The sequence below is a fragment of the Diceros bicornis genome, chromosome 6, assembly GCF_020826845.1.
Source record: "Diceros bicornis minor isolate mBicDic1 chromosome 6, mDicBic1.mat.cur, whole genome shotgun sequence".
NCBI classification, from domain to species: Eukaryota; Metazoa; Chordata; class Mammalia; order Perissodactyla; family Rhinocerotidae; genus Diceros; species Diceros bicornis.
This window is the reverse complement of record NC_080745.1, coordinates 62,754,238-62,777,698: the sequence shown is the minus strand read 5'-3', so window position 1 is coordinate 62,777,698 and position 23,461 is coordinate 62,754,238. Positions and strand designations below refer to the sequence as shown.

At 36.0% G+C, this 23,461-nt stretch overlaps 1 protein-coding gene across 9 annotated transcripts in view; it reads right to left on the bottom strand.

Moving 5' to 3' along the window:
- Positions 1-23,461, bottom strand: part of LCOR (ligand dependent nuclear receptor corepressor) — a 126,351-nt gene that overhangs the window by 46,576 nt on the left and 56,314 nt on the right. For all 9 annotated transcript variants that reach the window (XM_058543642.1, XM_058543644.1, XM_058543648.1 and 6 more), the window contains one exon: positions 23,253-23,332. In XM_058543642.1, the coding sequence (XP_058399625.1) occupies positions 23,253-23,332 (80 nt within the window). The remainder of the gene's footprint in view (positions 1-23,252; positions 23,333-23,461) is intronic.

Genomic DNA, 23,461 nt, shown 5'->3' with positions numbered 1-23,461 from the left:
TGAATATCCTCGCCTTGTTCCTGATTTTAGGGGAAACTGTTCAGTCTTTTACCATTAAGTATGTTAGCTGTATATTTTTGTAGGTCAGGTTGAGGAAGTTCTCTTCTATTCCTAGTTTGTTGGTTTTTTTTTTTTTTAATCATGAAAAGGTGCTGGATTTGGTCAAATGCTTTTTTTGGGGGGCATCTATTGAGACGATCATGTGGTTCCTGCCACTTATTCTATTCATACATTGTATTACATTAACTGATTTGGGGTGTTATACTCACCTTGCATTCCTGAGATAAATCTCACTTGGTAGGGATGTACATATATGTTGCTAGATTTGGTTTGCTAGTATTTTGTTGAGGATTTTTGTATTGGTACTTGTAAGTGATACTGGTCTGTAGTTTTCTTTTCTTGTGATGTCTCTGTCTGGTTTTGGTATTCAAGTAACACTGGCCCGACAGAATGAGGAAATCTTTCTTCCTCTTTTTATTACAGAAAAGTTTGTGAAGAAGTGGTATATTATTTCTTTTAAAAATATCTGGTAGAATCACCAGTGAAGAGATGTGGCCACGGGCTTTTCTTGGATGGAAGTTTTTAAAACAACTAATTAATCTCTTTAGTTGTTCTAGGTTGTACTGGTTTCCTAGGGCTACTGCAACATATTACCAAAATGGATGGTTTAAAACAACAGAAATTTATACTCTCATATCTCTGTATTCTAGAAGTCTGAACTCAATGTGTCAGCAGGGCCATGCTCCTTCTGAAAGCTCTACGAAAGAGCCTTCCTTGCCTCTTCTTAGCTTCTGGTGCTCTTCCTAGCAATCGTTGGTGTTTCCTGGCTTATGATAGCATAACTCCAATTTCTTCCTCCATCTTTACATGGCCTTCTTCCCTGGGTGTGTGTCTGTGTTTTCAACTCTCCTTATAAGGACATTAGTCATTGGATCTAGGGCCCACTCTAATTTAGTGTAACCTCATCTTAACTTGATTACATCTGCCAAGACTTTATTTCCAAATAAGGTCACATTCACAGGTAACCAGCAGTTGGAACTCCAACATATCTTTTCTGGGGAAACAACTCAACCTGCAAAACGTTATGTCTGTTCAGATTTTTTATTTCTCTTTATGTTAGTTTCAGTAGTTTGTCTTTCTAGGCATTTGCCTATTTCACCTAAATCATCTAATCTGTTGGCAAATATATTGTTCACAGTATTCCTCTTATAATCTTTTTTATTTCCATAAGATCAGTAGTGATTTCCCCTACATCATCTGTGATTTAGTAATTTGAGTATTCTTTTTTTTTCTTGATCAGCACTAGATAAAGGTTTATCAATTTTGTCGATATTTTCAAAGAATCAACTTTTGGTTTTGTTAATTTTCTCTATTTTTCTACACTATTTCATTTATTTCTGCTCTAATCATTATTTCCTTCTCTCTGCTTGCTTTGGGTTTAGTTTGCTCTTCTTTTTCTAGACTCTTAAGGTGGACAGTTAGGGTACTGATTTGAGATCTTTTTTATCTAATATAGGCTTTTGTGGCTATAAATTACCTTCTAAGTGTTGTTTAGTTACATCTCATAAGTTTTGGTTTTGCTTTAATTCATCTCAAATTATTTTCTAATTTCCTTTGTGATTTCTTCTTTGAGCCACTGATTATTCAGAAATGCGGTGTTTAATTTCCACATATTTGTGAATTCCTCACATTTCCTCTGTAACTGATTTCTAATTTCATTCCACCATGGTTGGAAAACATACTTTGTATGGCTGCAATCCTTTAAAATTCACTTTTTTATGGCCTACCATATGGTCTTTTCTGGAGACTGTTCCATATGCACTTGAGAAGAATGAGTATTTTGCTTGTTAGGTAGAGTACAGATGTCTATTAGGTCCAGCTGATACACAGTGTTGTGGCGTCTTCCATCTTGGTTGATCTTCTGCCTAGATGCTCTATCTATTACTGAAAGTGGGGTATTGACGTGTCCAACTATTACTGTTGAACTGTCTATTTCCCCCTTCGATTCTGTCGAATTTTGCTTCATGCATTTTCAGGCTCTGTTGTTAGGATATAATTATGTTTTCCGGACAGACTGACCCTTTTATCATTAGAAAATGTCCTTCTTTATCTCTAGTCCAGTGAAGTCTATTTCCCCAGCAGTGTGCGGCCTCTGATATCTCTCTCAGAGGATGCTGTCTTGAGCATGTGCAGTCTCTCTGTCCACCAGGAATGACTGTGGGTTCAGTTGGGCTCACTGGCAATTTCTTTCTTGGGTCCCCCCCTTATAAGCTGTTGGTTGATCTGCCTATAGCGATATCACACTCAGCTGTTAGCCTCTATTAACTATTCCACTGTTTCTGCCACACCCTGGGACCACACATTGTACCACAGTCTGATCCAGTAAAAGTGGGGCATCTTTGCAGAGGCAAGGTATTGTCAGTCTGTGAGGCTTGCTCCAACCCCAGGGGGCTCTTCTTAGCTGTCTCTTTTTCTGGTTCTCTCCATTAAACTTCTAACTGGTCTGCCATTTCACTGTCGCTACCAGTATCATGGAGCTACTAGCCTCCTCTTAATTTTCACCACAAAGATCTTCACCATTTTCAACAACATCTTTTCACAAGTTCTGTTCCAAATAAAGTCAGTCCCCTTGGGAGAGCTACAGGGTTCTCTGTTCTTAAGGCCTGCCTCTCCCTTTGGAAGAACCTTTGTGCCACTGCACAGGAACCGGGGGCTGAGACAGTGACTCAACTCTCTCAGAGTGACATCTGTGCTCTATGAGTGGGGGTGATGACTTTCTCTTCCTGGCATGGAACTTCTGCCTTATGAATGAGGCCTGGCCCAGGGCACCTGAGGCCCAGTATTCTCAGCCTGCTGCGCCTGGAATAGACTTCCACTCTCAGTAAAGGCTGAGTGAGGGAAAGGAGCCCTAGGCCTTTTGACCTCACCTGCCTGGAAGAAAGCATCTGCAACAAGAAGTCAGAAGATAGGAGAGATACCCACAGTCTGCCCCTCTTGCTCAGAGCAGAGCTTCCTTTAAGCTGAGCTCAGGGAGGTGGGTGGGAGTGAGTCATGGCTCAAATACTACAGACTCTTGTTCTTACTGAGATTTAGCAGATTTTTTTTGAACAAATGATTCTCCATTTGCTGTGTGACCTTAAGATAATTATTTCCAGAGTTTAAATGGTTGTTTTAAACTAATTTTCAACAGTTAAATGGTTGTTTTACTTACTTGTTTTTATCTAGAATAATAACCAAAGATAAAAAATATAGACAAAAATCATATACTTTTTTCAACTGCATCTTGCTACCAAGTTAAAAATTTATAGAAATGATGTATAAACAAAATATAGTTCACCCTCCCTCACTATACATACATATACCAAAATTAAGTGAACAAACAAGACTAAAAAAGTTCATATGACATAGAGCTAATAAAGCTAATACAATAGCCTGGAGATAGAAGTTAAAGAAAACAAAACAATTCATGTCATTTCTCCTCCCCTATATCTGAATTCTAAAAAGAGTCATTCATTATGTATGGTAGGGCAAAAAATAAGAAAATGATGTGACATTCTCTTCTGTAAATTAAAAACCACTGTTCTTCTTTGCATTTATTATCTCTACTTATTAAAGAACAAGCTGTTGGCACAGAACTAAATAGGAATAAAGTGGGAGATATGAACTGCAATTTATATCTCCTAGGAGTTGCTTCCTTCAGGATTCAGGAATTGGTCCATCTAGACTGCTTGGCTCATAGTCAGAGGTGATTCTGTCATATAAGAATCTACTGTGAGCTTCTTAAAAGTATACACCTAGAACATACTCCCAGAGCTTTTCTTCTTTTTTTTTGTGAACAAGATTAGCCCTGAGCTAACATTTGTTGTCAATTCTCCTCTTTTTGCTGAGGAAGACTGGCCCTGAGCTAACGTCCATGGCCATCTTCCTCTACTTTATATGGGACACCACCACAGGATGGCTTGACAAGTGGTGCGTCAGTCTGCGCCCAGGATCTGAACCCACGAACCCCAGGGAGCCGAAGCGGAGTGCGCGAACTTAACCGATACGTCACTGGACCAGCCCCCACACCCAGAGCTTTTGAGTCTGTAACTCTGGAGCAGAGAGTAGTCATTATGTTTTTTAAAAGCTCTCTCCCTAATAAAGAACTGAAAAAAGCATCAGTATCATACGTTTAAAATTATATATTTAGAATAAGTCTTAGTATTTGGGAAGGCAAATCCCCACTTACTTATATTTTCCAAAATGTCCTGGCCATTCTAGCTTTATTCTTTCAGATTATATTTAACATCACTTTGTTAGTTCTGTTCCCACCACCAACAGCTCCCCAAAGACAGTATGTTTTTGATGTGAATTGCATTGTACAGTCATGCGCTGCATAATGACATTTTGGTCAATGACCCACCACGTATACAACGGTGGGCCCATAAGGTTAGCGCCATATAGCCTAGGTGTGTAGTAGGCTATACCATCTAGGTTTGTGTAAGTACACTCTATGATGTCTGCACAATGATGAAATCGCCTAACAACGCATTTCTCAGAACATATCCCTGTCATTAAGTGGCACATGATTGTACTCAGAAAGTAATCAGGAAGAAGTAACATCTTTAAAAATATTCAGTCTTCTTTTTTAGGAACTGCTTTATATTTACCCAAGTGGGCTTTAATGGATCTCAACCAAAATTCTGTTGTTTATTTATATAGTTCCCATATATTTATTATTTTATATTTTTATTGTTATTATGAAAAGGATGTTTCCTTTATTTTCTGCCATTGCTGGCATAAATGAAGAATACGTGTATGTAAAACAATGTTGTATACAGCTTTGAGAGGAAAGTGTAGGTCATCTATCTTCAATTGCTATGTTCTCTGGTAGCCTGACCAGTTTGTGTCAATTTTCCAACATCCTTTTTTTTTTTTTTTGTGAGGAAGATCAGCCCTGAGCTAACATCCATGCTAATCCTCCTCTTTTTGCTGAGGAAGACCAACTCTGAGCTAACATCTATTGCCAATCCTCCTCCTTTTTTTATCCCCAAAGCCCCAGTAGATAGTTGTATGCCATGGCTGCACTTCCTTCCAGTTGCTGTATGTGGGACGCGGCCTCAGCATGGCCGGAGAAGCGATGCGTCGGTGCGCGCCCGGGATCCGAACCCGGGCCGCCAGTAGCGGAGTGCGCACTTAACTGCTAAGCCACGGGGCCAGCCCTCCAACATCCTTTTAAGGTAATTTCTTTTAAGGGAGCTGTGAGAGTGATAGGGAGAGGTAAAGGAAAGAGAGCTGCAGAAGCCACCAATGCTTTGTGGTCTGATGATCCATCACCCAAAGCAAGTAAGGAGATATAATACTGAGTGGGTTGGAATCTTCTTCAACAGAAAAGACTTCAAGTTCTTTATTAAGCTTTTGGTTATCTTTACATACATAATCTATATAACATACTCTTTTATCATCTTTTACTCCTTTTTTGGGAATGGCAATAAAACAAATATCCAAAAGACGTTTTCAAATAAGGAGTTTACACTTTTCTCTACAACTTAAAGTAACTCTCTCTCTGTACTACTAGAAATGCTAAAGGAAATTCTTCAGGCTGAAGGGAAATGACACTACAAAACACAGCTGAGAGAAAATAAAGACTGCATAAATAAAAATGAGATAAACCATGACCATAAGCCGAAAGACTCAATAGTGTTTACATGGCAATCCTCTCCAAACTGATCTATAGATTCAATGCAATCCTAATCAAAATTCTAAAAGGCTTTTTGAAGAACTGATAAGTTGGTTTTAAAATTTATATAGAAAGGTCAAGGACCTAGATGAGCAAAACAAATTTGAAAAAGAAAAACAAAGTTGGAGGACTCGTACTATTTGATTTCCAGATATAAAGATACAGTAATCAAGACATTGTGGTATTGGTGTAAGGATAGACATATAGTTCAATGGCACAGAACACAGTTCAGAAATACACCCACATATATATGGTCAACTGACTTAAAATGCTAAGGTACTTCAATGGGGGGAAAGGCTTTTTCAACAAATGGCTAGAACAAGTGGATTATGTGAATACACTAAAACTAAACACTTAACACAAACCATATAGAAAAACTAACTAGAAATGGATCAGATATCAAAATATAAGAGTTAACACTACTGAACTTCTAGAAGAAAATATGAGATTTTGTGTGTTTGACATTGGATTAGGTAAAGACTTCTTGAACAGGACATAAAAAATATGATTTTTAAGAGAAAAAAATTGACAAAGGGTTTTATACAAAATATATAAAAAACTATAAGAGCTCAACAATTAAGTTTTCAAAAGTAGGCAAAAGATTTAAACAAATGTTTCACATCAGATATGTATACAGAAAGATGCTCAACATCACTAGTCATCAGGGAAATGAGAATTAAAATCACAATGAGATACCACTACAGACCCACCAGAACGGCTAAAGTTAAAAAGACCAACAATATCAAATGTTGGCAAGATGTGGAACGTTGGAACTGTCATACATCGCTGATGCAAACACAAAATGGTTCAGTCACTTTGGTGAACCATATGGTAGTATCTTATAAGGTTAAATATACAAGTACAACACTACCCAGTAATTCAAATTACACATATGTATCCCAGAGAAGTGAAAATATATGCCCAAAGACTTATACGTAAGTCAGTCTAATAACCAACAGCTGGAAATAATTCAAAAGTCCATAAAAAAGTGAGTGGATAAACAAATAGTGGCATGTCCATGCTATGGAGACCTACTCAGCAATAAAAAGTAACAAAAGACTATATTCAAAAACAACAATGAATATCAAGAAATTATACTAAGTGAAAAAAGTCAAATACAAAAGACTACATACTATATGATTCCTATTATATAAAATTCTAGAAAAGGTAAAACTACAGTGATTGCCTAGTCTGGAGGCCTGAGAAAGCGACTGACTACAGAGGGGCATGAGAAAATGTTTTAAGGTGAGGGAACTGTCCTGTACCTTGACTGTGGTGGTAGCCATAGAACTGTACACATTTACCAAAATCCATTAATCTTTTCTCTTAAATAGATGAGTTTTATTGTATATAAATATTACCTTAATAAAAAATCATTAAAAATTGGTTCAGGGTATTAAAGATACTAGATACCGAATGTATCACTGAATTCTGACTCTTGAACTAACCACTTGAAATCAAAAATGATCTTTACTTATATTTTCAGCATCACAAAGAAATTTGACACTCCACTGACAGATGATTAGATAAAGAAGATGTGGTGTGTGTGTGTCTATATATAGACACACATACACACACAATAGAATACTACTTGGCCATAAAAAAAAAAAAGGCAGACAAAATTGGGGTTGGCCAGGTGGTGTAGCGGTTAAGTTCGCGCACTCCGCTTCAGAGGCCCAGGGTTTCCAGGTTCACATCCTGGGCACAGACTGACGCACTGCTTGTCAAGCCATGCTGTGGTGGTGTCCCATACAAAGTAGAGGAAGATGGGCACGATGTCAGCCCAGGGCCAATCTTCCTCAGCAAAACGAGGATTGGCAACGGTTGTTAGCTCAGGGCTAATGTTCCTCACAGGGGGAAAAAAAAAAAAAAAAGACAAAATCGTCCCATTTGCAACAACATGGATGGACCTGGAGAGTATTATGTTAAGTGAAATAAGCCAGAGAAAGACAAACACTGTATGACTTCACTCATATGTGGAATATAAACCAACACATGGAAAGAGAGAACAGTTTGGTGGTTACCAGGGTGAAGGGAGTTGGGGGGGGGGTGGGCACAAGGGGTGAAGGGGCGCATTTATATGGTGACTGACAAATAATAATGTACAACTGGAATCTCAAGTGTTATAAACTACTATGACATCAATAAAAAAAAATCCATCCCCCCAAATGCAAACTTGTAAAATACCTCAGGAAAAAAAAAAGAAAGTGACACATATTTTCAAAAGCTTATGTGAATATCTTTCTCTTCAAGCAAGCATACTTTTAGGTTGAAAAAGAGTATCTTTCACTTGCCATTCACTTCTTTGCATAGTATTCTGAATAGATATAACATCGGCAGCCACAAATTGATGGCATTTCACTATTTTTGCTATATCCTTAGATATAAATCAAGATAAGGAGCCTAACTGTTGCTCAACAGCTGGTCTTTGTTAACGAAACTGTACGCAGATTGGCCAAAAATGGGTGTGCGTGCATCAACAATTCCTCACCAAAGGAACCGGATCCTTTAGAAAAATGGAATCCACTACTGGATCAGCGAAAAGACAAGATGAACCTAGAATATCTTGTTGTATCACAAAGTAAGAAAGTGCTCAAAAAATGATGGGGACACGTCAAAAGGATATAAGAGGTAGCTTGAAGGGCCCACTAACCAAATCTGGGACACTGGACAACAAACTATTGAACAGCATAAGAAATCCTGACTCCAAACTGATAGAGGGAAAGGGAAAGATCTTTTCAAAGTATAAAGCCCCATAAGAAATATAGAAGGAATAATGGAGTTTGAAAAATCATCATTTTCAAACTACCAGAAAAATAACTGATTCTACAAAGAATTACCATCAATACTAAAGCTAAAATGGATGAAAGTTTGATGACAAAAAGACACTTACATAGTCTTAAAGTATCTCTCCACAAATTACTTATCAATTACAAGGGAAAAAACAGTAACGTTTCAGTGGAGAATCCTAGCACACATCAACCTTTGTCAAATGATCAAAGTTAACATCACCTACTAAACCGGCATTGTGTGCTTCATGACGTGATGCACTGACAAGGATACATTACTTATTTAATATTCCTGCTAAAAGATTATGACCTGAATTTAATAACAAAGAAACATCAGAAAACCTAAATTGAGAGACATTCTACAAAACAAATGGCCTGTACTCTTACAAAATGTCAATGTCATTAAAAATTAAGAAATAAAAGGCTGAGGGACCATTCTAGATTAAAAGAGACTAAAGAGTAGTGACAATCAAATTCAATGAGTGATCCTAAACTGGACTTTGAACTAAAGGGGAGAGGGGTAAAAAACTATAAAGTCATTGGGACAACTGGTCAACTCTGAATGAGATTCATAGATTAGATAACATATCAAAGTTAACTACCCTGAATTTTGAACTGTACTGTGTAGTTAAAGTAAGAAGATATCCCTATTCTTAGGAAATATATACGGAAGTATTTAGGAGTAAAGAGGTATGAGGAGTATGTCTATAACTTATTCTCATAAGGTTCAGGAAAATGTGTGTTATATGTAATATCTATGAGAGAAAAAGAATGAGAATGAATAATAAGGCAAATGTGGTAAAATGTCAACAATCAGTGAATCTAGGTGAAGGATATATAACAGTTTTTGTAGTATTCTTACAACTTTTCTATAAATGTGAAATTATTTCAAAGTAAAAAGTTAAAAAAAAGTAGTGTGGACAAGTGCTGAACTCTACTTTTTTCCCAACAAGTCAGATCTCCCTTGTGTCTCTTCTACCTTCTCCATAATCGCAGCTGTCCTGCCATTAAATTATATTTGCTTATGTTATGGGTTGCTCTGTTACACAGTTGGAGGAAGAAGAGCAAAGAGAATATAAGTAGGAGATGGAAGTTAACAACTTTCAGGCTTCTCTCAATATCTCAACGACCTGATGAAGATATTCAAAACAGAATAAGAAATCTTCTGTCAAGGGTCAGACAGTAAATATTTTAGGCTTTGCAGGTCACATATAGTCTTTGTTGCATCTCGCCATTTTTTTTTCTTCACAAAAAAACCCAACTCTTTAGTTTGAAGGCATTACAAAAATAGGCTGTGGGCTGGATTTGGAGACAGGCCATAGTTGGCAGACCCCTGATAGAAAGAATTATTAAATTTCTCCAAGAACCATAACAAAAATCACTCCACTGGTCCCTGAAATAGCAAGGACATTATTGGATAATTAAAGCAACAAAATTATGTCAGCATGAAAGTTAGTTCTTAGGGCAATAAACAGTTAATAAAGTTAAACTTTAAACACAAAATCAAGATTAACATTTCTTAAAGTTTCTTTTGCAACTAATATTTGTCCCCATTCCTGCCTAAATTCAAGACCATTCCCATTCTGTACCTGGATTCTCCAAATTTAAATGACATATATTTTTTAATTCATACCATATGGTATAGAAAATCTGGAAATTAGAAGTATGTGTATGCATGCAGGATTTGCAATAATTACGTTAGAAAGCCCTACCTGAGTAGATCTACAGCCTATAGCTACAGCAATGTCCGCTACCCATGGCTTACTGACATTTCAAGCAATGAGCTAAAAAAAGAGCTGACAAGATGCAACTCATTGATGTAAATGCCACTCTCCTACGTCTTATTATTTTAAATGCCAGCAAGTCTTAGGGAAAATGGCTCCACCATTTTAAATGCTCATATACAGCATAAACTGACCTCTTTAAGGTCAGTTATTAAAAAGGAACCTTCTTACTTCGTGTAAATTATTACTTTTTACATTAACAAAATATGAATTGTTGCGCTTAATGAAATTTTTACTTTATAGCAATGTTACTTTCAATTTTGTTAAGCAGAGCATCAAATTAAAGAATAGGAAAACAACAAAGCTTGAGCCTGAATACACATGAAGAGTTAAATATGGTATTCAAAATGTACAACAAATCTACCATGAATGACTCTTATCAGTGTATCTAATTGTGTTATTACTGTTCACGAAAATTATGTCTAAAGTATAAGTGACAAATGACTATTATTACTATTATACTTAATTCACCAGTAACTATAATCATCATTTTCTTTTATAGTTTTTCTTCCATTATACACACAATTATCAAAAACATTAAAAGACAAGTGCAAGCCACTCCCCACAGTCAATGGCAAGGGTTTCTTATGTCCTTCCACTGGTTGGAAATTACAAGTTTATACTACCCCAATTCTCACCCACAACCCAATCTCAATCAGAAGACTTCCCAAATTTCTATCTGCTCTCCATAATGACTGTGGATGTCCCTAGATGCCCAAGATCATTATAAACACAAGGATATCCAACTGCATATTTGAGGCAACAGTATTATAAAGCCTAGCAGAGGATAATCTTGCCTTTTTCTAAACTCCTACAGGACTTTATCTATACTGCTCTGAGGGCACTAGTTTTATAACCTGTATTATATTTATCTATATATATGTATATTTCTTACCTCCTCCACTAGACTATAGTTTCTTGAAAATAGCATCTGTGGCTAAAATTTCTTTATAATCACTCACAGTACCTTTATTTCAACCACAGCTCCTGGCGCTTCCGACAAAATAAGAGTGAAATACATACATAGTTGTTGATTTTAACTTTAGAAATAAGGAACTGAAGAAATTAAAAGAAAAAATTAAAAGAAACAAAAAGGCAAAGACTTAGTATTGTTAAGATGTCAATACTACCCAAAACGACCTACAGATTTAATGTAACCTCTACCAAAATCCCAATGGTGTTCTTTGCAGAAGCACAAAAGTCCATCCTAAAATTCACATGGAATCTCAAGGGACCCCAAATAGCCAAAACAGTCTTGCAAACAAAACAAAACACAAAGTTGGAAGTATCACACTTCCCAACTTCAACTTATTACAAAGCTACAATAATCAAAACAATATGGCACTGGCATGAAGACAGACACATAGAATAACGCAATAGAATATAGACAGCCCAGAAATAAACGTTCACATATATGGTCAAATGATTTTTGACAAGGGTGTCAAGACCATTCAATGAGGAAAAACACATTTTCAATAAATGACGTTGGGAAAACTGGATATCCACATGCAAAAGCATGAAGCTGGATCCTTATCTTATATCATATACAAAAATTAACTCAAAATGGATCAAAGACCTAAAACTATAAAACCCTTAGAAGAAAACACAGGAGGAAAAGCTTTGTAACATTGGATTTCCCAATGATCTTTTGGGTATAACACCAAAAGAATAGGCAACACAGGTAAAAATAGATAAATTGGACTCTATCAAAATTTTTAAAACTGTGCATCAAAGGACAAAATAAACAGAGAGAAAAGGCATCCTACAAAATGGAAGAAAATATTTGTAAATCATATATCTGATAAGGGGTTAATATTCAGAAAGAACTACAACTCAACAACAAAAGAACAACATGATTTAAAAATGGGCAAAGAACTTGATAGACATTTTTCCAAAGAACATATACAAATGGCCAATAAGCGCATGAAAAGATGCTCAACCTCACTAACCCTTAGGGAATGCAAATCAAAATCACAATGAGATATCACCTCACACCCATTAGGATGGCTACTATAAAAACAAAAAATAACAAATGTCAGCAAGAATGTGGGTAAATTTGAATCCTTATGCACTGCTGGTGGGAATGTAAAATGGTGCAGCAGATGTGGAAAGAGAGTTTGGTGGTCCCTCAAAAAATTAAAAATAGAACTACCACAGAATCCAGCAATTCCACTTCTAGGTATACAATCAAAAGAAATGAAAGCATGTTCTTGAAGAAATATTTGTACACCAATGTTCATAGCAGTATTATTTACAAAAGGTGAAAGCAACCCAAGTGTCCACTGTTGGATGAATGGATAAACAAAATGTCATATACTCATACAATGGAATATTATTGTGCCTTAAAAAAGAAGGAAATTCTGACACATGCTACAACACGGCTAAACCTTGAGGACATTTTGCTAAGTGAAATAAGCCAGTCATAGAATGACAAATACTGTATGATTCCACTTGTATGAGGGACCCAGAGTAGTCAAACTCATAGGAACCAAAAGCAGAATGGTGGTTGCCAGAGGCTGGGGGAGATGGAAATGCAGAATTGATTAAACGGTACAGAGTTTCAATTTTATTAAAAGATGAAAAGAGTTCTGGAGATTGGTTGCACAACATTGTGAATGTACTTAACACTACTAACTGTACACTTAAAAATGATAACGCAGTAAATTTTACGTTTATTTTTGTATAGAATACAAAAATAAAAAATAAAAAAGGTACAATCTACGGCTAAATGCAAACAATTTCAAAAAGACAGAAACCTAATAAAGAGTAGGAAAGAAGAAAGAGAAGCAGAACAAACATGCACTCATAACAGAGGGAGAAAAACTGCCTAGTGCAAATATCAGTTCATAAGAAATGAAGAAAAAAGAAGTGAGACTCACATCCATGGCCAGAAAGAAATGAAAGACTGAATCAATACAAGACATCCAGATGAAACACTGAGGGGCTCAATATAATATGATGCTTTCTAACCTAAATTTTTGTATAACTAGCCATATGCTAAACTTTTTCAGGGCTTTGATGAATTATAAGACTCTCCTCAAGCAAGATTCCAAAAACAGATTTTTCAGAGAATCACAGAATTTTAAAGTTGAAAATTAGCTCAATGCCTATCCATTCAAATTGCAAGTACAAAATACAAAAAATAAATTAAAAAATTGTATTTTTACATTGACAAAATGTAAGTAACATTGACAAGAATAAGATTTAAAAAAAAACCTAGACTTTACTAATTTTTTTCCTACTTAAAAATGCATTGCTGAGGAAGAAGAACAAAGCTGGTGGTATCCTTCTTCCTGATGTTAAACTATATTACTAAACAAAATAGTATAGAATTGGCATAAACACAGACACACAAACCAATGGAACAGAATAGAGAGACCAGAAATAGACCCACACATATATGGTCAATTAATTTACAACAAAGGAGTCAAGGATAGACAATGAGGAAAGGACAGTCTCTTCAATAAATGGTGTTGGGAAAACTGGACAGCCACATGCAAAAGAATGAAACTGGACAACTGTCTTTATACTATACACAAAAAATAACTCAAAATGGATTAAAGGCTTCAATGTAAGACCTGAAACTACAAAACTCCTAGAAGAAAACACAAGTGGTAAGCCCCTTGACATCAGCCTTGATAATGATTTTTTGGGTTTGACACCAAAAGCAAAGGCAGCAACAACAACAAAAATAAATAAGTGAGACTATATCAAACTGAAAAGCTTTAGCACAGCAAAGGAAACAATCAACAAAACGAAAATGCAACCTACTGAAAGGGAGAAAATATTTGCAAATCATATATCTGATCAGGGGTTAATATTCAAAATATATAAAGAACTCAGACAACTCAATAGCAAAAAAAAACAGTTCAATTACAAAATGGCCACAGGATCTAAATAGACATTTTTCCAAAGACGACATACAGATGGCCAACAGGTACATGAAAAGGTGCTCAACATCACTAATCATCAGGGAAAGCAAATCAAAACCACAATGAGATACCACTCACACCTGTTAGAACGGCTATTATCAAAAAGACAAGAAATAACGAGTGTTGGCGAGGATGTAGAGAAAAAGGAACACTTGTGTACTGTTGGTGGGAACGTAAATGGGTACAGCCACTATGGAAAACAGTATGGAGGTTCCTCAAAAAATTAAAAATAGAACTACCATATGATCCAGCAATTCTACTTCTGGGTACTTATCTGAAGGAAATGAAAACACTAACTCAAAAAGATATATGCACCCCCATGTTCACTGCAGCATTATTTACAATAACCAAGATACAGAAGCAACCTAAGTATCCATCAATGGATAAATGGATAAAGAAAATGTGATCGATCGATCTATCTATACATACACACGCATGTGCACATGCAATGGAATATCATTCAGCCATAAAAAAGAAGAAAATCTTGCCATTTGTGTCAACACAGATTGACCTTGAGGGCGTTATGCTAAGGGAAACAAATCAGAGAAAGACAAATACTGTATGATCTCACTTATATGTGGAATAAAAAAAAAAAAAACCCGAACTCATAGATACAGAGAACAGACTGGTAGTTGCCAGGGTGGGGGGAATGGGGGGAAGGGAAGCTGTGAAAATGAGTGAGGGTGATCAAAAGGTACAAACTTTCAGTTATAAAATAAATAAGTCCTGGGGGCCGGCCCGGTGGCGCAAGCGGTTAAGTGTGCGCGCTCCGCTGCGGCGGCCCGGGGTTCGCTGGTTCGGATCCCGGGCGCGCACCGACGCACTGGTTGGTAAGCCATGCTGTGGCGGCGTCCCATATAAAGTGGAGGAAGATGGGTACGGATGTTAGCCCGGGGCCGTCTTCCTCAGCAAAAAAAGAGGAGGATTGGCGGATGTTAGCTCAGGGCTGATCTCCTCACAAAAAAAAAAAAATAAATAAAAAAAAAAAAATAAAATAAAATAAATAAGTCCTGGGGATGTAATGTACAGCATGGTGACTATAGTTAATAATACTGTACTGTGTATCTGAAAGTTGCTAAGAGAGTAAATCTTAACAGTTCTCATCACAAGAAAAAACATTTGTAACTGTGTGTGGTGATGAATGTTAACTAGACTATTGCGGTGATCATTTTACAATACATACAAATATGGAGTCATTATATTGTACACCTGAAACTAACATGTTATATGTCAATTATATCTCAATTTTAAAAAAGGAAAAAATAGTAATAAAAAATGATTAAAAAAATGCACTGCTGGACAAAGAAATCTTACTAATTTTCTTGAAACTATCTTTTTTGCTGCTGATACAACTAGAAAACTCCAAGCAGCAACGCAAGTGTTAGAGGAGTAGTTACTATAGCCTATTCCCCCTGATTATTTTTTTAAACATCACCTTTCTGAGAGTTCTTCACTGTTCTTTGCCCTCAGTGTGAGCAAGTCAGTTAGGGAGAGTTCTTATACTTAGGCATTCTTATCTCATTTAATTCCTGCCAAATGTTAACTCCTATAGTTACACTGACTATATCCTAATTTCAATAAGAATTTCCCATCACTGTTCAGTAACTAATTTCTTGTTGGTTCTCCTTCAGTCTTGCCTTCTTCAACTGTTCCCTCCTTTCAATAACTTTAATTTCTTCCTCTCCTCCAGATTCTTTTCTTTCAAGAGTGTATTATGTTAAGTTTCCCCTTTCTCCCCCCAAAATCTTTACTTAAACCAACTTCCCATTCTTTCTATGGTCCTGTTTTCTTCATCATTCCTGTTACTGACAATTTTTCAAACTAGTAGTCTATATCCATTTCTTAACTCCCACAGTAACCACATTCATTAACCCTGTCAGACTAATATAGTCTGGCTCCCACAACCAGTATTATTGAGAAGCTATTCTCTCAAAGCCCATGGTAGTATGTCTGCGTGTACTTGCTCAAGCCAGTTAGGGCCCATCTTGGGAAATGGCATAGGAGTCCACGTTAGTGCAACAAACACAACAACCTATCCCCCTACTCATCACACAGTACAGGGCCAGGACGATACCTGATCCAAGATGGGCAACTCATTTATTCTATGATTCTACCTTCCTTCCTTCCAATCTGATTCTTCTTCCTACATCCTAAAATGAAGGTCTTCTTCAACTCGCAGTAATTTGTGCTTTACCTCTCAGCAAAGACTTCATCTGCTCAAATATTCCCATCACCACATGTATTCAGAAACCCTCCAAATATGTATTCAGCTCAGATCTTTTATTTAACTCAATTTCCACAACCGTAACTGTCTACCAGACACTCCAATTAAATGTTCACTTCCACCACAAACTGCTTCCAGCCAATAACCTCATTATCATTACTATAAAAATTGGCCATTGTACTTTTCCCCTTCTTACTTTTCAACTTCTATTTATTCACCATGCTAAGTCATCCTGGCTTGGAAAGCCTAATGTGAGTATCACTTTCCCCTCTCTTATTTATATAGTCACATGATCACTAAGTTTTGACAATTCTTTATTCCAGTTTCTCTACATCCATCCCTTCCTTATGCATCTTCACAGCCACAATCCTAGTTTAGGATTCATTTTCTGCATTATTACAACAGCCTCCTATAATTTCCTCACTATAAATTCCTTTCCATTATATCCTGAAAATGACTACAAAATCAATTGCTCTAAAACACAGATCCTTTTAAGGTTCATGTTGAATTCCAACTCCTTGATTAAGCAACTCCAGTGTCATCCACTACACTTCTCAACTCTACAGTACTTATTTTTTCTTGTATTATCCACTATCTTTTAAATTATTATGTATGAGAATGAAGGAGGGGATTTTACTCTAAATGTTTCCTACCTACATCAGAGCTTTAGTTCTGGGTGTGTAGGATGGATGATTTAAATTCCCCTACTTTAAATCTCCTTTCATTGTATTAGCCATCTACGGTCTCACCAACATTTCATAAGCAAGGAGGGAATCGGTCTTTTATTTCTTTGGTATACTCTCTTGCCTACCACAGAACCAGACATTTAATAAATTTGCCAAATCATTAGTCTTTTGGTTAACTATGACCATGTAAAATTGAACAGAGTAGAGTTAATCACCAATAAATGCTTTATCCAAGCCTACTTGTTTGTTTTAGGGAAAAATCCACAGATTGGAGGAAAAAAAACACAGCTCTTTGATATTTAATAGGATCTTGGACTGAGCAATGCTTCACTGTGTCAAGTGGTTTTCCTTAATCTTTTAAAATAATCTATATAAAAGGCCTCTGGAAATACAACAAGATTAGGTCTTGCAATTTAGATCTGTACAATTAACTGAATAATTGATGAATCATGTACTAACTCATGGTATCCACTTAACTCTGCCCTGTACCTCTTTAAATCTCATAAATAAATAACCTTTAATAACTTCAATAACTCCTCATATTTGTTTCTTCTTTCTCACTCCCAATAGACAGGAACTATATTGATAATATTTTTCTTCTACAGTTCCTTTTATATAATAGATACTATGAATACTTACTGATTTGTGGTATCTATGACAAGATGACAGACAAGTCATATCAAGCAGCATTGAATATGCCCAAGCTAACATATTCAACGTAAATATATGTTATAGAATACAATGAGAAAACGGTAACTAGATTTACCATCTGCTCTTACTAAAAACTTTGAATATGCTAACATAGCAATAAAAATCAAAATGTTAAAAGGATAGAACTAAACTTCTAATTAATGTATACTTACGAAACAGAGGAAATTATGAAATGTTCAGAGTAAACAAAATATGATGGACTAATGATAAATACGAAAAGGATCTAGTTACATGATTTCTGAGCTAGCTGGGCATTGAAGGATATCTGTTTCCAACCTTATCACTGGTTACTTCCCAAAATAAATGCTCTGCTCCACCCAAGATGTGCCCCTCTCATCTCTGCCTATCTAGACCTGTGTATTCTTCCAAGACGCGGCTCAAGTCCTAACTTCTTCTTAAAACATTCTCCTAATATGCTAGTCAAATACTAAACTTACTAAGTCTTATAATAAACTTCTTAAGAGCATAAACATTTTGTATTATGGTATAACATTCTATCTCCCATCATCTTAGTTACTAAAACATCCATGCTCTTTACTCTAAAATGGCTATCTCCACTCTATCTCAGCCATACACAAGCACAGCCATACCACAGATCAAGTCATCCCTTAGAATTAGTCCATTTTTAGAGATACTGAATACTCAAAGTAATTTTTCATTCTTCCCATTTCCCCTGGGAAATGGGAAGCTCTTCATAGTAGCAACACAATCACACAATTAATAGAAGCCTCACGAGACAATTTTTAATAGATATAGAAAGAAATATAGATGAATGTGTGTGTATATTTAAGTAAACATACACATTTCCTAGCTCAGACAACTGAGGAGGCCTAGAAGCAATGAAGCTCTAGTACCAATGAATACACCTAGTGCCCAAACCTCGCTTGCTTATACAACTCTCCAAATAAAAGAAACTAGAGTTCCTTGGAGAAATCCAGGGTTAAAACAGGGAAAGGAAAGCTAAGCCTGGAACATTTTTTGGTGCCAAAAAGAAAACAAAAAAAATCATATCAAAAAAGATGAGAAGTGGGGCCAGCCCGGTGGCGCAAGCAGTTAAGTGCGCGCGCTCCGCTGCGGTGGCCTGGGGTTCGCTGGTTCGGATCCCAGGCGTGCACTGACGCACCGCTTGTCAAGCCATGCTGTGGTGGCGTCCCATATAAAGTGGAGGAAGATGGACACGGATGTTAGCCCAGGGCCAGTCTTCCTCAGCAAAAAGAGGAGGATTGGCAGATGTTAGCTCAGGGCCGATCTTCCTCACCAAAAAAAAAAAAAAAAAGATGAGAAGTCAACTTGAAAGCACTCTTAATGGCTAAATCTAGGACAGTGTGAACTACATAATAAACAATGACTATAACAACTATAATCCATCGTAGAATGAAATAAGAATCCATGAGTCCATATTGATAAGTAAACAAATAAATACATAAATGGAAGAGAAGGAAAAGCTCTTCCTTACAGTAGAATTCCAACTAATAGAGGCAGAAGAAGAAACAGAAAGTCATCATTTGGTAAATACCACAGAAGTAATTTTTTACGCAAGATTCATCAATGGATGCTAAAATTAGTGTATGACGAGAAACTAGTATGATGAGAAAAAGATATTTACAAAATCTCAAAGTACCTCTCCATAAGATACCTATTAAGTATAAAAGGGGAAAAAATAGAAACATTACAGTAAAGAAAATCGGCAGACACCACCTTAGCTAAGTGATCAAAGTAAACATTTCCATGTGCTTCCTGACAGGTGCACTAAGGATGACACAACATCAATTCTGTGGAATTCTTGCCAAAAATGCACAACCTGAATTCAATCATGAGGAATCATCAGACAAATCTTAATTGAGGGGCATTCTACAAATCAATTTGCCAGCAGTCTTCAAAAGTGTCAACGTTATAAAAGGCAAGAATGACCAAAAACTATTCCAGACTAAAGGAGACTAAGGAAACATGACAACTAAATACAAAGTGTGATCCTAGATTGGATCCTGGATCAGGAAAATGACATTACTGGGGTAACTGGTGAATTTTGAAAGGTTTGCAGATTAGATAACAGTATTGTATCAAGGTTAATTTCCTGATATTTACAATTGTACTGTGGTTACATAAGATGTTAACATTTGGGGAATCCGCATAAAGGGAATACAAGAATTCTTTTTATTATTTTTGCAACTGCTTTATAAGTCTAATATTATTTCAAAAAGAAGCTAAAAAAAAGTATAAAAGCCTCATGAGTGAATAACGCACAGAGAACTGTGTATATGTGCTTGGCACATGTAAACACTCAAAACAGTTAGCTATTAATATCATAATTCTCCAATTACATAATTCTCCAATTCTCCTGACTTCTTAGCTACCCGTTTAGTAAATATTTTATGGAGTGCCTACTTTGTGCCCAACAGACAGAACAGGAAGGAAAGAAAGAAGCCAGCCAGCCAGCCAGCCAGCAGTCACTCACTCACTAACAAAATCACAGCAGAGCTGAGGTTAGCTATTTCAAATACACTCATGCCCATTTATACTCTTATTCTCTCCCTCTTTCAAAGTGAGTAATCCCAAATCCTCAATTCTTGCTCTCTACATTCCATGTTCCTGTTCCTAGTTTTGTTTTCAAAATGCATGTATTCTAAAAACATGGATCAAATCCCAGCTTGGTGACTTTTTGCCCATACCTTAGTTTCTCTGACCCTTCCTATTTCTTTATTTGTAAAACTGGAATGCCTTTAACCAACTTTATAGGGTTGTTGTGTGGATTAAATGGGAACAAATAAAAGTAGCACATAGTAGATGCTCAAAAAATATTAGTTACCTTTCCCTTACAAATTATATTTTCTAACCACTCTAAGTTCCTGAAGTGTATGTAGATCAACAATTGCTTTACTTACTAATCTCTAGGTGAATCCCTGTTCTATTTCCAAAGCTATTTTGTATTTTTCACCTACATATTTTAAAAAGTAAATATAAACAATGCATTTACTTTATGCATTCTAAAGGCTTCAGTATCTACTGAAAATCCAATTAACTAAAAAATATGCATAACCTCCATTTCTTTCTCAAATGTCAGACCAATATTTCTAACAGCTTTTCCAAACATTATCCAAATATCTCACTATACCAACCTCAAACTCAAGATTCCAATATATTGCTCAATGCTGCCACCTATTGGCTGTTACCATACTCTCCAGATATTTCCTTCTTTTTTGAAATCTCAAGCTAGCCCTGAAGTGCAAGCCTTAAACCAGTGGATATATCTAATTTCCAGATTCTAGTCCTTCTCAGATGAGATGCTCCAAGTGCCTGAAAAAATTTCCAGCACAATCACTTTAAATCTAACACAATTAAAGACATATACTTGACAGTTTACATTTTCTAGGCTCTCTCTTTTCCTATTTTCCACTATAGATGTTATGGCTGTCTCTGACAAAAATAAATGCCAAAGACAGTAGGGAAGTGTCTAATGCAGAAAAACAGCCTTCCAGAACTAGCTGAGTTGTCAAATGGAAATATTCTAATTAGAAACCAACTAAAACTGTAGAACTACAAACACTAAGAACAGCTGTTTCAAATGCTACATGGTTCCATGCCTTGCCATTTCTGTATTATCTTCTAAAAATATTCATACAATATTTTACCCTCATATAGCAATGTAAAACTCAATCATATTACAAGAATATACTATACTCAATTACTAACATAGACAGAAGGGCTTTCCTCCCAATCCCACTCTAAAACAAAGGTAATTAATAGTTGCTTCTTCCACTCTATTAAATCACTTGCTCAATAAATAATCACAACATGCCAAAACACAGACACAAACACAGTTTAAAATGATGAATTTCAACTTCACTGGCAGCTGCTTAATTTTCTGGTCTTTTTCAAACCACATTAAATTTCAAAACACTCCTGATTAATTCAATGAAAACAGACCATCCTGGATAGTCACAGCAACAACGTTTTCATGTAGTAAGCAAGAAAAAGATGCCACAAAAGAAGAACATTTGGAAGCTCTTAAACTGGCTTTCAGATTTTAAAGCAACTTGCCAACCATGGTAAATAGTGGTACGGCGGCTACATGCAGAGGTAGGAAGAAGCATACAACAGGGTTCACAGTCTTCAGAGGTTAACAATGTAGTCAGGAACATAAGATTCAAACATAGAACAGGATGAACAAAATAAGGTAGAATATTAATTGACAAATAACTAGTATAGATAATATTTATTACAACAGTGTGAAGAGTTGAAACACAATAAGAGCAGAGGTATTCCATTTATAAGAAGGGAGGAACTTAAGCTAAGAGTAAGAGCAAAGTAATTTCAAGCTACAGAGAACAACGAGTATGCAATTCTGTAGCCCAAATGGTAAAAGCGTGTTGTTTAATACAAATGATCAGACCAGTTTAGCTGAAAGAAAACTGTATGTAAGACTACTGGGGCAGCATCAGAAAGAGAAGCAGACTGAACTGTGGAGGGTACTGAGGCACTGAACCTTAGGCTAACGAATCCAGAAGACAATGAGAAAGTCACTGGAGACTGGGTATAGGGTAACATTTTTACATTATATGAGGGGTGAGGGTTGGCAGGAAGGAGTTTAATCTTGTAGCACTATTTAATAGACTTAAGAAAACTGGGAGAGACCAATCACCTTATTTCAGTAGTCCAGAAATAATGCTAATGGTCTGAACTACAATGATGACTGTGGAAAAAGAATGAAATTCGGTATGAGGGAAAAACTGAGAGAACATGGTCAATGATTTGAAGCTGGTAGTGTATAAGAGAGATAAAGGAATTCAAAATGTTTCCAAAGCTTTAAAACAGGTAACAGAAATACCATGAAAAGAAACATAAGACAGTAAACAATTATTAATAAATGTTTCCAACAACTGAAGTGTTTCTAAACCAAAATTCTATTTAACACAAAGCAATAAAACAGAAACCCAAAGATACAGCCAATTTCTACAATGGAATATAAACAGCATTCACGCTCAAATATTATGAAGAAACATCTTATACTAATGCATAAGCCACAGTCCATCATAAAACTACATGAATTAGTAACTACTTGGTTCAGATCCATGTTACCGTTCTTTTTGTACAAATGACTCCTATTACCTGAATTACCATACATTTCATATTTAAAATAAATACAACTGTTTGAGACCTTGTTAATTATCCTGCCTGGTGAACTATATAAATAAAGCAATGCATGTTGGGATATAGATTTCACAATAGGCTAATCAAGAGACTAGAAACAGTCCAAATTGCAAAACTGAGTTACTATCAAATCCTTTATAAATAAATACAGAATCATACCTTGCTTTTCCTACAAATCCTCCAACAAAGTAATCAAATTTTGAAAAAATAAAAACTATAAAATATCACACTAGACAAGTTTCACAAGTTTCTTGGTTACCTTTACTTTATCTCTTCTCAAGCAACAGAACAGACAATTTTCATCAAAGGTCCAATCAGAAATGCTTTCAGGTTCACAGTCTGCAAAAATAGTAAGAATAACAAATTAACAGTCACAAAAGAGAATTTTTCAGGAAACGAAAGAGAATTTCAAAAATATTATTTATTTTAACAACGACAACCCCCCTCCTACTAAGTAGTAGGACAGGT